At 34.2% G+C, this 17,297-nt stretch overlaps 1 protein-coding gene across 2 annotated transcripts; it reads left to right on the top strand.

Moving 5' to 3' along the window:
* Positions 1-4,462: 4,462 nt before the first annotated feature.
* On the top strand, positions 4,463-9,299 carry LOC111244467 (uncharacterized). Of its 2 annotated transcripts, none has more exons than XM_086980492.1 (4): positions 4,463-4,728; positions 6,479-6,637; positions 7,519-7,841; positions 8,819-9,299. In XM_086980492.1, exons 1-4 carry the CDS (start codon positions 4,578-4,580, stop codon positions 8,948-8,950), a joined length of 765 nt encoding a protein of 254 aa, XP_086836618.1. In that variant the 5' UTR covers positions 4,463-4,577; the 3' UTR covers positions 8,951-9,299. The 2 variants fall into 2 exon arrangements, with proteins under 2 accessions (XP_086836618.1, XP_022647378.1); XM_022791643.2 differs by having other exon boundaries at positions 4,466-4,728; positions 8,599-9,299.
* The last annotated feature ends 7,998 nt before the right edge of the window (positions 9,300-17,297 follow it).

Here is a 17,297-nt window from a genome sequence, read left to right as displayed (position 1 = left end):
TTTGAACCACGTTTATTACTGCCTTAACTAAAGGCATAATTCCCGAGGAAGCCAGAAAGTCTGCACTTACTTTACACGCGTCCCGTACCAGATTTTAAAACTTTTCTTTTCTACCTCTATGAACCCAATAAGATATATTTAAAAAAAGCGAATATCATTATCAGCCACTTTATTCTAACTTCAGTAGCGTAAAATGTTGCTTAGAATGTTTGGTCACTTGCGACTTAATTTAAATAAATATTGTGGGCGACATAAGCTACATGACAATTGAGATTATATAAAGAAACAAATAAGATATTGCGGACAATTTTATACAGCTGGTAATTTTTGGCAGCATCTTTGTGTAGTTCAGTTTGTAATCAATCATACACTCACACTACTATTTTTTTTTAGTATATTATTAATTTTTCTAAAAGAGCGTCAAACGTACATCTATCTTCTTTGCACCTGATAGATTAAAAAAACTAGTCTAGTCATAAACTAAAAACTAGTCATAGCTCCATCTGCCGTGCATACAACGCAATGAAATGTAGATACGAATTAAGAAGCCCATTCAACCTCTCGTCAAGTCGTACGAAGTATGAGGCGGTCCTTAAATGATACTTTTGAAATGATACTTTTTTGATACAGAATTTTGAGTATAAGCATATCCAGTTGTTCCTTTTCTTATATTTTCCAAATTATATAATTTAAGGAAAAAGAAGAGTTTTTGTTTATGATAAACAACAAAATCCTTAAGCTTCTTCAATATCACTTTTGGTCGGCCTATTTAAAATAGTGTCATAAATAATGTATTTACATAAATATCATATAAAATGTTTGTGATTTCATCCTAAGTTGAGTAACAAGTCCTTGTATACGGCGGACTACCATTTTTAGCTGAGTTACGTAACATAAATTATGGGGGATTGGTTCCGATCCTTGAATAAATTATTTAAAACTACAAGTAAATAAATAAACAAAAAAAAAACTGTCTCGAAGTAAAAAGGTCATTTAGATTACAACCTTATTTATCAAGTTAGTAATCATCACATAACGCTAACAACCTTTATAAAAGAAAGGTCAGCACTGTAGCCGAAAGAATATTTCTGTATGTCCAGAGATTTTTTCAACACCAGAGGCACTATTTTTCAGCTTATTTCTAGCCTATTCCGTCTTTTTAGAAGCCCTTAAGCGGCAAACTAGTAGGAATGTATATAGCGTCTTCTAAAGAAGTTACATAGCGGTAACAACAGGAGAATCAAAGGAAATCCACTTTGTCTAAGAATAGATTTGCTTTCGCCAAGTAAGAGACATCACGACTGAATAATGAAAAGTTACATTGATTAATGGCAAAAAACTAGTTTCGACGGGCCAAATGGCTACAGACTACGTAATTATACGTTATTTTTTTAGAAGCCTTTAAGGTCTGTTGAGTATTAGTAAGGCTTATTGTAATTTCCAATCATACTCATGCAAAACCGTATCGCCTTAGACAACTACACAAACTTAAGAGCTGCCTAACAGCCCAGTTTAGGTGGCTCTAGCCGTACATCCTGATGCAATGCTAGTCCAAACATAACGTCATCCAAATAAAAAAAAGTAGGTCCGAAGTGCTTAAATTTCTGTTCTTGACAAGCTAGCGTAGTTTTGCCAAGAACGAATAGGGAAAGATTTGGTTAAACCTATAAACTCAAGCGTTCATAGAACTTAAACCAATATTGCCTATTGAAGAAAAATTTATGAAAATGACGACATACATTTTCTTTGATAGCATACCGAATAGGCTATTCTATGCGGTTTGTATTAATGGGAAACGAGGACGCGTATGGAAAATTAATTACGGCTTAATTAGAATGTAGTGCACCAGGAAGCGCATTTTCTCTGTGTCGTTGTATCATCTTGAACACTTAGAGTCGAATTGTTTTAAGCAAACAGATTGGATGACATCGGATGAACTCTAATAGGCCGAATATATACAATCGAGATCCAACAGCACCACTCATAACCCAACAGTGTTTTTATAATGTGAAAATGTATGTAAAGAATATATTATCATGTTAATGTTATATAAATAGAAAGAACTGCTGAAATTATAATATTGACATAACGTATGACAGTATTTGACAGAAATTTGAAAGGAATTTGTAAATAACATTTACTGAGCGATTGCAAGTCTCAGATATCATAGCATATGACAAATCGTCGTCAACTCCTGAAGACAGTTACTGAAAATCTATTGACGAATGAAAAATTATTATTGCACCCTACTGTATTTCTATCGTCCGATGTTGAATTTTAGTTCTCACGATTTATGTGTCTCCAAAGAGCCCTCTCGTAATTTTTATTATATACGGAATAGAAGTATAGGACGAAAACCATTTTTTTGTTCTAGGCCATGTGTTTACCATTCGGGTGAGTTATTATTAAAATTAAGAAATGGTACATTAATTACTATTCGATAATAGCCCCATTTTCTATAAGCTGTAACTTAATAAGTGCGTCAATAACTTAAGCGCACCTATCTATTTATTGACCAAAAGATAAAACTTCTGTCACGCATTCTGGGATGCACCTTAATTGTCTATCCTAGCTTGAACAAATTCAACAATAGGGCTTGATGGTTGGAGTGTTTTCCAGCTGCAAAACTTTCAAATTGGAAGACTTTAATCAGTATATAGCAACGTATTATTATTAAAAAAAAATTGGCATATTATGACTTTAATGAAACCTTCGATCTGGCTACGGGAGCAGTACCACGACTATTGAAGCACTCTTTCCTTTTCCTTAACTAACAGATTTATTCCTTATAGTAGGCAGTTCCTACTCTGGAATATGTCGGCAACTTATGGCTCACATACAATGTAAAAAAAACACACACTTGACTTTCTCCTAATTTATAAAGACTACTCTACGCGAAGTTCGCTTAAGCTTGTTCTCCATTTTTTCAGATCACTTGTGTAAAACCTAAAAGTTACTGTACATTTATTTTTTTATTTTAAATCATGTTGTAGCTACATTACTTGATTGTTATATTGATATGCAGAATGAAACATGTCAGAAATATGCAGTCTGAATCGGGTCCGATGATTATACAGAAAATATTTTATATTATTGTTTTGGCAATAGCAAAGCAAATTTATTTTTAACCTGCATAAACCGCTCAAATGCATTACCCTTAATTGTTTGCAAAAATGTAGCCACCTCAATTTTTGTGTGGTCCCAAATTCTGAGGATTCTACTTTCAGGGTCAAAGAATGTTTGTATTTGCGATATTATCAAATATGAGCGAATAATTATCCATGAAAAAGAAGCTTACTATCAACGAGTTATAAATATATTTCCCCACATTTCAAACGCCGTTTGCTATGTAACCTATAAAAATATATTTCTGAAATATGATCTGAAGAGAGAACAAGAAACTGAAGCCATGAAACTCATTGATATTGAACTTTTGGAGCGATACCCCCGTCTTTGAATGACCATTTTCCTAGCCAACGGCATGAAGACCAATGAAGTAATGGATGAGATACCAACATAGTGTTAAACATTTGACTACAATGACAAGTGATTATATTTATCGTGTCTCATTCTTTAACTATTTTGTGAAATAAAATCACTTCTTTCCGCGACATGCCTATTTTGTCTTGAAGCTAACTCATTTATGACATGTCAAATTTTACTTATAAAGGAAGGAATCTTATAGATCATAAAGATACAAAATAATTTGACAGCCCTATTTGTTGAAATTTCTGCAGTTTCACTCTATTTTGCGATGAAAACTGAGATCTAAACATCGATTGTTAAAGTCTAATCAACTACTGTAATAATTTTTTGATTTACTTTCGAATAATACAAGACACATTTGTATTATCTTTTAAAACTTGTGAAAAGCTCACAAGAAGACATAGACAAACTAGAGTGTGTACAGTTAAATCGTATATCTCGATCTTAACAATTGATATTCCTCTTATCCTTTTTAGTTTGTTTAAATCTAAAATCTACGATTATATCTGTATCAAAATGTACTTTACACCTCATTTCCTGCTGCAGAATATTTCATATTTGAATCGATACTGAGCACCTTGTATAGTAGACACCAAATAGCAGCCTTATCAAAAGTATTTTGATGAAGAGCGTTATTTCGATTCAGTTGTTTTAAATATAAAATAATGACATGCTAAAAATTTTCAGTTAATTTATTTTCCAATAACTTAGTTAAAGCATATTAATATTTTTGATGATTACCATGATGTACCAAAAACCGTAGGACGATACCAATCTTTATGATGGCACATAATCAAAAAATTAGTACAATTGAGATGATCACTGTACGGTAATGCAGACAAAGATGTAGTTTAAGAGCACTGTACTGTGCTGCTTTGTACGTGCCGGTTACGTGTACCTGACCATCACAATGAATGCAAGTCTCACTGTGGGTTCTTAAATCGCACGCAAGTGATTACTTTCTTGTACTAAAGGACATTCTGCAAAAATATTATGCATCAAAGATAAAAGCGGGCAAGATGCAGTCATAAGGCTTAGTGTCTTTTTGTCCTTCAGTTGATCCGTGCCATTTCGTGAGAGCAGCGGTAAAAATGAGATCTATGTTGCATTACACAGCAGCATTGGTAATCGTCGCTGAATACCTTGTGCATGTCGGTGTACTGGAAGCTGTTGTGGAAGACCGTTTCTTACCGCATTTTATCGGCTCGGATGATACACCTACGGTAGCGTCAGTTTTCGCCTGTAAGTAAAATTATCGAATTGTATCTGTGTGCAACATTTTCTATACACATTCTACATATATTCGCCAAAAGCATTTGCTTTTTTGAGAATTGTACCCGTTTTGTTCCTTCAAAATGCAAAAGATGGACTTGATGTTTCAATTAATATTTTCTGTTAGCTTTAACAATTATTATATGCGTCAAATTTTGATCCATAATTTGTTTGGAATATTTGGAATTGGTTTGCAAATAAATTTTTATTGGCTGGTAGATCTTTGGCTAACGGTTTGAGGTCTACCTGAGCTAACAAGGTAGTAGTTTTAAATATTAATATTAGCTGACTATGAAATCTTTAATCAAGCGTTTAAGCATAAATTCGAGTGCTTATACTACCTATATATAGCTACATGAGCACCAAACAAGATAATTAACAAAAAAACTTAGAATTAGCTACATTTAAAAACCTTCATCCGATAAATATCCAGAAGTAATGGGTCTTGGAAAAATTTTTGAACGAGTGGTTTTAAAGGGTGAACGTTTGCATTATATGACTGCTATGTGACTCCACGTCGCCGATGACGTTGTGATTTTTAATAAAACTGCCAATATCATTCGATGTGTTCTTATTATTGTTCCAATGAAAAACAGCGAGCACTTGAACTCATGGATAAGTAAATAAAATAACTTAAGTGGAATATATCCTATCTATTTATTTACGTATGATCGTAAGATACGAGTATCTCAGCTCCAGCATCAGAGGCGGTTGTAATACACTGTAGTTTTATGCTAATACCATTAGTAAAAAAGTACAATTGACAATGTTGAACAACCAGACAGCCAAAAGAACGCAAATTAGTTTAAAATTTTCTTTTGAGCTCCTTGCATTTATTATACCAACCTTGAAAATCATAAAATGAACACTTTTCGATAATACAGCAAATAGGTTTCATAAATGTTTAGAAAAGTTAGCAGCACGCTAACTTTTAAAATTATAACTTAGCTCTGTTGTATGGAATCATTTGAGTTGTAAATGGGTGCAATAAGTATAGGTGAACATGGGACGTACTGTTCGCTTAGTCTACACATTTTGGAAACTTGTGGCTTCCTTAATATATAATACTTAGAGGAAAAAGTTATATTTGAATGTACACCATTATTTATTTAACATAATGAAGTACATAGATAGTCTCTTAACCACAAGGATTCAGGAGCGATTAGCTTATTTATTAATTTTGAAATTGAATATGATAAAATAAGGTGTCTTTCATCGCGTTATTCGATTTCTGTGTTGTACGTGTTGTTAAAGGTCGCGATTTAATGTTACGCACAATCCAATCGAGCATCTCAACATGGCCCTAAATGCGTACATAAAAATCAAGAGCTCATTGAAGGTGCTATTCTAACGATGTTCCTCGCCAAACCTAATCATTACTTCAAACATCAGTAGGCGTGATTAAATTTCGTCTTAAACATTCAAAAAGTGTAGAATTAGCTTCTAAAGCTTAGCAGAAAAATAATAAACTGAGAGAATGGTTTCAATTTTCCCTATGTCTTCATCATTTTCTATTTAGCAAACTTAACACCACCGGCAACCGCTTCTGGTGCTGCAGTAGACTATAGCCCTATTGTAATCAGCCAGGGATCACCTGGTAAAAAGATTCAAGTTACTATCACCAATGAGGTTTCTGGACACCAGATGCTTAACCACAATGCTGCGGTTCAAATTGGTGTAACGCCTAATCGAATTCCTCTGGGTCGTAATCGCTTTGAAGGGAAGCCCGCAGCTCCTTTACCAGCCCAACTTCACCTTAGCAACGCTCCGGCCCTTCTAGTGGATAACGAAACTGTAGCTGGTCTTCTTCAACAGATTTTGGCTGGAAACCTACAAAGTGTCGAAAGTCGCGGTCGACCTTTGGCAGTACCTTCCGGTGGTAAGTTGCGGATTCATATGTTGCACATTTTTAGAATGACAGCTGGTTTATTTAATACAAACAAAGGAAATGGTTCAACCACTGACAACTCTTATTATAGCGTGTATATATTCTGAAGCGTTTGATTTTTCAACGTAGTCTACACATAGTTTCCCACACAGCACAAAATAAGTGTTCTCCAAAAATGGCCTCCACACCCCATGAAAATCTCAGTCCTCCAAGCGAAACTTGAGGTTTATGAAATGAGTCGCTAGGGGCTGGATCTGGTTAATACTATAGGTGGTTCACTGACTCGAACATCAATTTGTAAATTTTTGTCATGGCAACTGAAATATACGAGTTTGCCCATTTTCACAGAAAGATTAACATTGGTTTGCGCAAATGATTAATAAACAACAGCTGAGCATCCAATATAACCGAAATTTTAATTAGTATTCTTCAATATATATAATATATACGCATTTATAATACCATAATAGTTTTAACAAATAACAAGTAACTCATTTTCATATATTATTTGTCAAAGGTCAGGTTATATTTCATTATTAGTTTAAACGATGGAAAAATAAAAGAAATGAATGTGACAAATAAAAATTCATAATTCTACTACAGTATCTCTAAGATAGTTGAGAATTAATATCTTGTTATAGTCATTCATTTTAAAATAACTTGGAAGTATTGTTTGTTATATCGCTGAGTTACTGATAATATTTTCTCAAAAACAATCAAAAACTTATGTAGCCATCATTAAGTTCCACACAATCATTTTTACAAAATTGTTAGTGGGTTTAAATAGTCTAGCCAAAAGCCACCTTCACTGCCTTTGTGGCTTATTGTATATGATTACTATTGATTCATGCATACCTAATTCCTTTTGACAGGCAAACCGGTGGCTGTCATCTTCTCATCGTCCGTGCATGTTGTTGATCTGGGCGATCTTCGGCCTCCCATAACCCCTGCATCGACAACAATTAGCCCTCATACACATACTCCTCATGTTCCTCATAATGATAGTGCTCACATTCACACGCACGGAACCCAATTCGGGTCAAATCACACGCACGGAACCCATTTCGGCTTAAATCACACATCACTGCTTGAGTCTATCATATCGCCGCTAATGTCATTGACCCATTTCGGGACATCGCGCGAATCTCATCCGTCACAATCGCCGCACCCTACCTCAACAGTGGCAGGGACTCCAGTAAGTGTACGCTGACGAACGATTTGGTTACTAAGCTTTTTATTGCACACTACTTCTTTTGATTCTCGCTTTACATAACTTTCATATACACACTTACGCACATAATGTAAATCGATATTTATCCAAGTTCCTATCAATATCTCTTACGTGAAGTGTTATTACGACACAAGTGTATTCGTCGTATTCATATCTGGTTCGTATCAAAGTACATTGACTAACTCACTGTATATTCTTAGGAGTGATGTAGGGTGATCAGGAACTGTTCTTAACATATTTGTAGATTAAAGCGCAATGATAAAAAGTATAAACAGTAAAAACTGCTTAGAAGTAGTATATGGGTAAAGCAAAAAACTGGATTTTTATTAAAAATTGGATCCAATCGATCGCCCATCTGGTAACAAGTAGATTTGATTGTATATTTTGATTTAAAAAAGGTAATAAAAATAGAACTGTTTTTAATAAACATTTAATTAAACCTATAAGACTAATTTTGACTTCCTACTATCTAAATTATTATTTTTCTCTTCGAATAAGACCACTTTAACTTATTATAGGCAATATTGCTCAGCCTTCAGAAATAACCTAACTGAATCGTATGCCCGTTTATTTAACGTAGGAGGAAAACATGCAAAAATACTATTTTAATTACTTAATTTTCATAAAAACAATTTTCTTTTTACATTTCATTTTACGTAAACAAGATATATTACAGTCGGATTTCTTTTAATTTTTTCGTCCATTGTCTTTATTGGTCTAGGCTTGGTCGGTACAGCAGGTTCTTCAACCGGTTCAAATGCAGCCGGTAATGATGATGATGATGCCCATTTCACAAATGCAGGCGATGTCTGCAATATCCTCGACGTCGGCACATGCTTTGGCACCGGTTCAAACAGACAGCTTGTCACACTTAGATAAAGTTTTGCAAGGCATCCTAACCGCCAAAAAACAACAACTAATCAACTCTACGTTACTAACAGGGCACGGATCTCATTCAGGGCATGAAGCACAGGTATCGGGAACTGGAACTTACTCGTCGATGGCTACCACTTCCTCATCGGTACAAACACCTGTTAATGCATTCACTTCGATACCCACCTCAACATTTGTGACTACTATGCAACCGCAAGAGGTCAAAAGCATGGACAATAGTACTTCGAGGAGCAAACAGGTCTGAGTCCTCTCGTTCGCATGAGGATCACACCTGAGCGTTTTTGTGCGCGTTACCCATGTGGATATTGACATACATAAATGATTTATGAATTTGTACATGAAAACGCCAGTATTTGCGGTCATTCAACTTGTGTAGTAAAACGAAGTAGTTATAATACATGGTGTGACTAGACAAAAATCTTTTATTTGCAGCAGCGATGTTTTAAAGAAGAGACATCTTGCCCCATAAAAATCTGTCGTTTTGTAACTATTCTATAAATTACTCAATAAAACTTAGTTTAACCGAAATGAAGCAAATATCCTTATTGTATCAATTATACTAGAAATCAAGCGTTTTTTTGCATTGAAACTTTATTAAAAACTTTAACTCTAAGGAGAAGTAAAAGAGTAAACTAAGTTTATCAATCTGCAATTTAACTTTGCCTATACGTACAATTTTTGGAGTATGGACAATGAGACTATAACGCGCTTTATTCTGGTCCCGTACACATTTAACATATGTTATGTCACAAATATTATAGGTGCAGACGCAGAAGAATTACAAGGGATGAGGATTCTAACGAATAGAAAATTGAGTTATACAATTTGTTGTTTCTGGATCCTTTTATGTGTGTTATACATTGTTTATTCTCTTACATTGGTTATTATCACACCGAGTACGGAAAATAGGTTATCTACTGCAAATTTGCCACCACAATAATTAGGACGTATCTTTAAAAAAGCGAAGAAAATACAACGGTTATAAAAACGAGAATCCGCGTGGAGATAGGGTTGTAAGTTTTTTCTGACGTTTCTATGATTGCGTCTAAATATTATAACTGATGAGTATATGTAACTAGGGGGTGACTACTATAAACGTATTTGCAGGTTTCTTTTAGTAATTTGCACTCATTATTTCGATATAAAAATTGAAGCGAAGAATAGTAAATCATGCAGCAGTGAGATATTATATGAGAGTGCAAAGCATTTCATTTAAATTTAACCGAAAGCACGCTCAACGATCTGATATAAAGGCCTAGATATTAATATACCTACACTGAAATATCCTACCATAAATTGTGTGCGCCTCGTTGTTCTAAGTAGTGCTTTTCTCATTTTATTAAATTTGTTTGATGTTTCTTACTTTGTCTTCCTTAAAGTCCCCTACGGCTTCAGCAACATACATGATGTTTAAAGGTTGGCACGCTATAGAGATTACGGGCCGCACTGTAAGTAGCCAAAAATTACATTACTGTATCGAAGATAGGGTAGCTTAAGACGGGCGTTTTTCCCGCAATATCGCAACTGTATTTCTTCCTAGATGCAATAACGAAAAGGTAAATGTATCTAATGTCAAAATTTAGGAATTAGAACAAAATTTTTATGCTTCTCGATGCTAAGGCGCAAAATGCTTTTCTACAATTATCTTAGATCTGAACACAACCACATAAAAAACAATGTCTTAACTAAACTTCAGTTACACGTTTCGTGTTAACTTTGTAAACCAAATCAAAAAATAGCTTAACTTTTTCTTTGTCAATCGCCGATCGATACTCCTTAATAGGGTTCCTTATAAAATGCTAACTTGTTTTATAAAGCCAGTCTTGTTCTAAAACACTTTGCGAATGAAAAGAAATGCGAAATTAGTTCGCGTATGTGAAGTGTTTTACGTGACTATGCGCTTAGCAATGCACATGGTCACATAAATATGTTGCTAGTAATTGAAATCACTTAAAATAATATCAAAAGTCAATATTCAGAGTTATTTTCTCAATTATAATATATATACTAATGTAAATATAGATCAAAATAAATACTGTATAACTTTGTATTTGCGTATTAAACGAACAGCTTGCCCCCGTTGAAAACATTGCAGTATTCGTATAGTGACAATACTCGCCTTAGTGCTATAAGGCACTTTATTCGAAAAATCCAACGTCTTGCGGAAACGACGGTTTATTAGGTCTGGATTGTTACCTGGAGATTGCTAATTACAACATAAAAGCGCGCAGCTTTCCAGAGAATACTTTTGTTGACCCAAAATCGATGTAAGTCATTCATTAGACGGAATAAATTGTTCCATGGACGTCGATCTAATTCTCTAATGATCTGCATACTTTTCCTTGGTCATTTGTTTTTATATATTATTATTATTATTATTATTATTATATAATAATTAACGATATTATTAAGAATAATAAATACCCCTGAAAATTATACCACGACGATTTTGACGTAAGCGGTGTGTCATTGCAAAGTTGGGCTGAGTCCAACTGCACGAAGATACTACAGTAAAAAAGTGTGCAGTCGGCAGAAGCATTTGAATGATACCGATACCTGGTAAGATGTAGTACCTGCAGAGATATCTAGAAACCAGTGAAAGCTTTAAGTGCAATGTCGGTTAAAAATAAATCCAATCATGGGAAGTATCACGTTGTTGCGTCCGATAAAATGAGCAGCAAATCAAAACTACTCTAATTGTGATTTACTGACAAATTTATCATCGCGTTTATTATTATATTATTAATGCTCTTGTTTATTTGGCCAAAGAAATTCCAGTTGGCTGCTTATATTTCTTTCCATTTACTTATACTGGTTTCCGGGTAATCAAGCGTTAAATAATACTCCAAAATAGGTTATCTCATTTATAAACCCTTCATGAATGCGTACTGGAAAATTTCACTTAGAAGTTACCTTCGAATCTAACAAAGGTATTTCGGGTGACCCTATACTCTAACTATAGCGTCATTGCCATAAGTGACGCCACTATTTCAAGGACACCTTAACAGCATTGCGGCCTCGGTGGAGACCGCAATATATAATGTCTTAAAAAACTTGCTTTTTACCACTTGGAACATCCATGGGTGAAGCTTAGGTGTAAAATAAAATTCCATTTCGCGCAAAACATAATAGGAACAATTTTTTAATTGAAAGAAAGGGTTCTTGAATCATCACCTATTTAAGCGCAAATGTATATTAATGGAACAAAAAAAATAGAGGAAAAAGGAGTTTGAAGACCTAAAATTACTGTTGAAGTTATGCCATATTTCACATTGTTATCAAACAAGCAGTTTTAGCACAGAATGTAAACCAAAAGCTAAATAGCCCTCGCAAGTATGGTCAACCTAAGTAATTATATAGATGACGTAAATTCTGTTTTTAAGTGTCTATCATGACCAACTCTGGATTGCTTTTGGTGCTAAAATAGATAAAATTAACCTCTCGTTTAGTTCTGCCTTTTTATGACCCAACATTTTTTGTATTATCGATGGATATATAGATTCGATTAACCTCTTAATTTGAAGAGGTCGAAAGTTTAGCATATTTTCTTTTTTTTTAGTAAAATATTTTTTTAATATTTAATTTTTAAATATTACTTTAAATATTTTAAAAAAAATATTTAAAAAATACAATTCTGTTAGGTGCTTTCCAAAAGTTATTTCGCGAAATGCATAACACTAGCAGCGGCACTGAGAAAGTACCGGTCTGCATGCGCCGCGAGTATAGTTCACTAGTACATGGCACAATTATGCCGCATCACGTAACATTGAATTACTGTTAAGTTCAAAATTGACCCATATTGTGTGTTCTCTTTACTACATTCGCCAGCTAAACCTTTCTCGAGAAAACAGAGGCAAGCGACCCTAAAATTTTTGATACTTTTAGCTTTAAATGATCGCTTTTTGGCATTAAAAAGCACAGATATCTTGTTCTCTAGTTAATTTAGAAACTCCGAGTTGAAAGTTGAAAAAAAATTTCACACCATAATGCTCACAATATGTAACAACTACCTTTGTACCATCAAATTTAATTAGATCTGCGGAACCCCAGGTACTTTATTTTTATACAGCTAGACATAAAACGCTCGATGAGTATTTCGAGAGATACAGAAAGACAGATGATCACCCTCCGAATAGATATTCTTGCGCTAAAAGAAAGCAAACTGCAGTTTGATAGTCATTGATTGCTCATATTCAGCTGTAGAGAGCAGTGTTTTAATACAGACTGAAATCATGTCATGCGAAATATATCGTAAACATGACATACAAAATATTATAATATCGATTCTGATAATATATATAACCACTAGCACTAGGGTGAATCATAGGAGAGTTCTACTAAGTGTTCGTATTAAGTTTTTTAATTTTGAAAATGAAAAATCAAGAGTTTTATTAACCGTTTTTAAACTGTTTTATGTACCCCTTAAAGAGCACTGTTTGAATAATTAAATGCCATTAATTAATTTCTTATTTTGCAAGGAAATTCACACTCGGAAAAACTGGGTTCTACACTATAGATTACCAATTGATTAAAATTTTTGAAGGTGAACCCCACAAGCCCGAACATGAAACCATAAACCTTAAATACGCTTAAATGAGATGCCAAGGAATAATTAATACATGTAGCTTAAATTAAAATTACTTTATGCATACACTACAATATTTTATTTTGCCATAGCGATGCACCGGATATTTCTCGAAAACTTTATAATAGGTTCGCCGACGAACACAGTCTATCGTAGCCTCATCGAAAAGCAGTTTGCTTTTAGATGAAGCCGAAATTATTTTAGCGTAACCAGGCGGAAGAAAGCAATTGATTACCAAGACGTTTGCCATCCCACATACGCGTATGCACTTCGCATTACGGTAGTTAATAATCACTACTAAAAGGCAATGACGTACTCCTTTTCTAATCGCAAGTTCAGAAAGGCAGACAATAGTAAGGAGGGCGAAAGTTGAACTATGTCTAAGACCAAAGTAGATAACATTAGAGCGAGTACATCGGCAACTTCATTGCGGTTTAAAGCAATATGGCCCGAAACCTACATCATGAAAACCTACAGTATATAGGTTCCGGCAGGTGAAGAACGGAAAAGGCAATGCTGGCGTGCTTATTTGCCTTGAAATTTCAAACTGATGGTTAATTAATCAAAACACTGAGACATTTTTTCTCTTCAGAATTTGAAAGTCCCGCATTGTTTAAATGAATAGAAAGAAAAATATATTTGCATGTTAAATATTTTTTCCTCATTTCCATGTTAGTTATACGTTGGTACTGCCCTTAACAACGTATATTAGATTTATGCTCCATGTGACCGTATTTGTCCTTGGCTACTTTTTTAACGCTCATTTATACGCTCCCTAGACTAGTCTAGTATAAATACATGATAGAAGTATACTTCTTCAACAGGAGAACACTTTGAATCCAATCAGGATTGATTTATTTAATACTGAATCAGTATTAAATATTGCACAAAAACTTTCTTTCCTCACTGAGAGTTTAGACATATCTGTTAAGGTTAGTAAGTTGTACCACTTAACTTTTTTTCGAGTCGTAAGTCGTAAAAAAATTTTGTTTTTTTTAAGCAGTTTGAAGTAACCTACTATTTGGACCACGGAAATATTTAATCATCTTTGAGCTTTAGGAAGTTATAACATACCCTTTTCTCCATTCCCTAGGGTATTATATGAAGCTGAGATGTAAGCAGTTTCTTAAACTGGCTGCCAGATAATATCTCAACAAGTGCTCGAAAATGCGAACGTTTTTAATAACTCATGCAGAAGACCAACAAAGGTGGAATATGGTTCCAAACCAAACATAGGGGCCATTTTCTAAACTAACTTCGCTATCTATTTGAGAGACGTCAGCGTGTTTGTAAGTAATGTAACAATTTATAAACACCCATGTACCTAATATCTAATGGGTGATAATATACTTACTGCGCCACAAATAGTACAAAGGAAAAGATTTCAGAATCAGCGACTGCTTTAGCACAGGCACAGCTTACTTTTTTGCAAGACTGGGTGCTTGGTAACATTGTATAGCACCGACTAGCAAGATACGAAAAGATCCCTTTATCTAGAAGATTGACCAATCGCTTGTCTATAAAATCTTCATAAGCGTTTTTGAGAGATTCTAACATGCATTGTATTCCTACAAAAGAAATCTCAACTGGATAGGCCTTGTAATCAAACAACAGTACTTCTTGAATAGTTGTACGACTACCCAAATGTCGCCATCTGTCATATCTAAATTTTTTGTTATTCTTAGCTGGCAGATGTTACGTAAATTGTCGAACGAGAAAACTAGTTTGCAAAGCTGGAGATATAAACTTCGAAACAACAATAGATTTTTTCGTATTAGATGTTTAATCAGTGCTGCTCATAATAGGTTAGGTCCATGATTAGTTTTCTTACTTGTTAGTTGCTCTATTAATAAAATCGTTGGCCAGTGTAAGTTATTACAGATCTTATCACGAGACCAGCTTCGTCTAAACTGTGTCTAAAAAAAGAGTTAAAGATATATTAAAGAATTGATTACAAAAAAAATAATTGCCGTTTGACGTATGATGTTGCTAGGAACGTGTAATTAAGCGTTTATTATAGTAACTACTGATTACTAGATTGCAATATCATTGATTAGGGTAATATTAATTTTTATTTAGTTCGCTCTTAGGATTAGAAACGAAAGTAAAGTTTCCTTTATGCTTAGTGCTAAATATTTGTGGAAAAACTGCCTTACAATAAAATATTTTTCTCACAAGAAGACCTCATCAACTCGAACACTTTAACTGGATTGGTTCTATAATTCGGTTCAAATCACAGTGTTACGGCTATGGAAGATAGACATGGTCCTATAGTCCTAATTTTGTGAACATTTTTTGTTCACTGAAAAGACCCTGTTTATATAACGCTTTTTAATTAGAACTCATATTACGGCAGCACTTGCATGAAGCTACTCCTTAGGAAACTAAATCTTATATTACGGAGACACTCGCATAAAATTGTTCCCCAAGAAAACGGATCAATTATAATAGTTTTTTGGCGATTGCTTTTGGCAGAATATTCATTCCTACCTTAGTTACAGTTTTACAACGAGTAAACATGTGACTAAAACGATTTTTCAGAATTTCCGTAAGAGCACTTTCATCCTGCTGATCTCACATGTCTATCATTTATGTGAATGAACATTATGCACATTGATGGCACTTTTTCTGTGAGTAGAATTTATGTGAAGAGAATATATCAAAAGTCAAAAAACCTCATTTGTTGTCAATCGAACTTACTCCTATTTCTGTCTGAGTACGATTTGTTTTTTTCAGCACAGAACATGCAATCTTAGAGCAAGGCTTTATTTGTTCAGCTGGTTTATGTTAGGTATACGTCCGTAAGTTTACGGCATGTGACAGCTAGCGTTTTCATCGTAAATAACAACCTGCGCATATAACATATTCGTAGATAGATTGTGAGACAATGGGTCATGTGTTATCAAGCTATACTAGAAATGTCGAATATGACCCGTGGAGCTTTTTAGTTAGAACAAAGAGCCAGCACATTGGCTCTTCTGGCATAAATAACATTGGTTACCATAACATGTTACCATATGTCTCACAATAAGTACCTATATCAGGCACAAAGAACCCTTTTTTGCTAAAAAAAACACGGCGAAACGAATTTTTGATGAAGTTGTTAATTGACAAAACGTTATTTCAACGTCAAAAATACAAGTAATTGTGTAACGGCGCTAGTTGCATTATCGTAACACAAATACTTAGTTTTTTGACAGTAGAAACCTATGTCTACAATAGAAAACCCTTAAACAGATACAGAGCTCTCATGTTAAACACAAGTCACCATTTTCAAGATACAGAAGAAAAATTATCTTTGTCGCAAATGCAGAAACGCCTAGTTTCGCAGTTACGTATTTGGGGAACTATCTTGGTTTTTCTCCGAATATCAGTTTTTTATAAAAAAAAATAAGCAGCCTAATTTGAGCCTTTGAATCGACAAGGTCCTTTTAAAAATAAGGTCTGTAAAAAAATGTGCGACTCACATACAAAATCCGACAGGCAGAAACGAAGACGATGACAAATCATTAACTTAATTCGATAGTCAATTCAGTTTCGTAAGATCATCAACTTACAGGTCCGAATGTATCGCACTCCTGAAAGCGCTCTGCACCTCTATTATACCATCGAATTCAGCAGAGCATATAACACCTCTATGTACTCATTCATGCATTTTGTAGATTTTTATTTATTTGGATAAATTGACCAAATTATCACCTTTTTTTAAGACGTCCGGTTGTGTAAATCTCTCTAGTGAAAATTGAATTCCTATGTTCTACTCTATTCATTATCGTCATGATTAAATTACCTATAATTTACCGATGATACTATTACCAGATTATTCCCAAATTGGCGCCAAAAATGTTTTTAAAAAACCGTGTCGTCTGCGCTTCATCCATTAACCCTTAGCAGCTAGTGATTGGAAAGCAAATAAAAATAGACAAAAATTGGTCTGCTAT

The sequence above is a fragment of the Varroa destructor genome, unplaced genomic scaffold (genome assembly GCF_002443255.2).
Source record: "Varroa destructor unplaced genomic scaffold, Vdes_3.0 BEIS01000002.1, whole genome shotgun sequence".
Classification (NCBI taxonomy): Eukaryota; Metazoa; Arthropoda; class Arachnida; order Mesostigmata; family Varroidae; genus Varroa; species Varroa destructor.
This window is presented reverse-complemented; position numbering and strand designations above follow the sequence as displayed.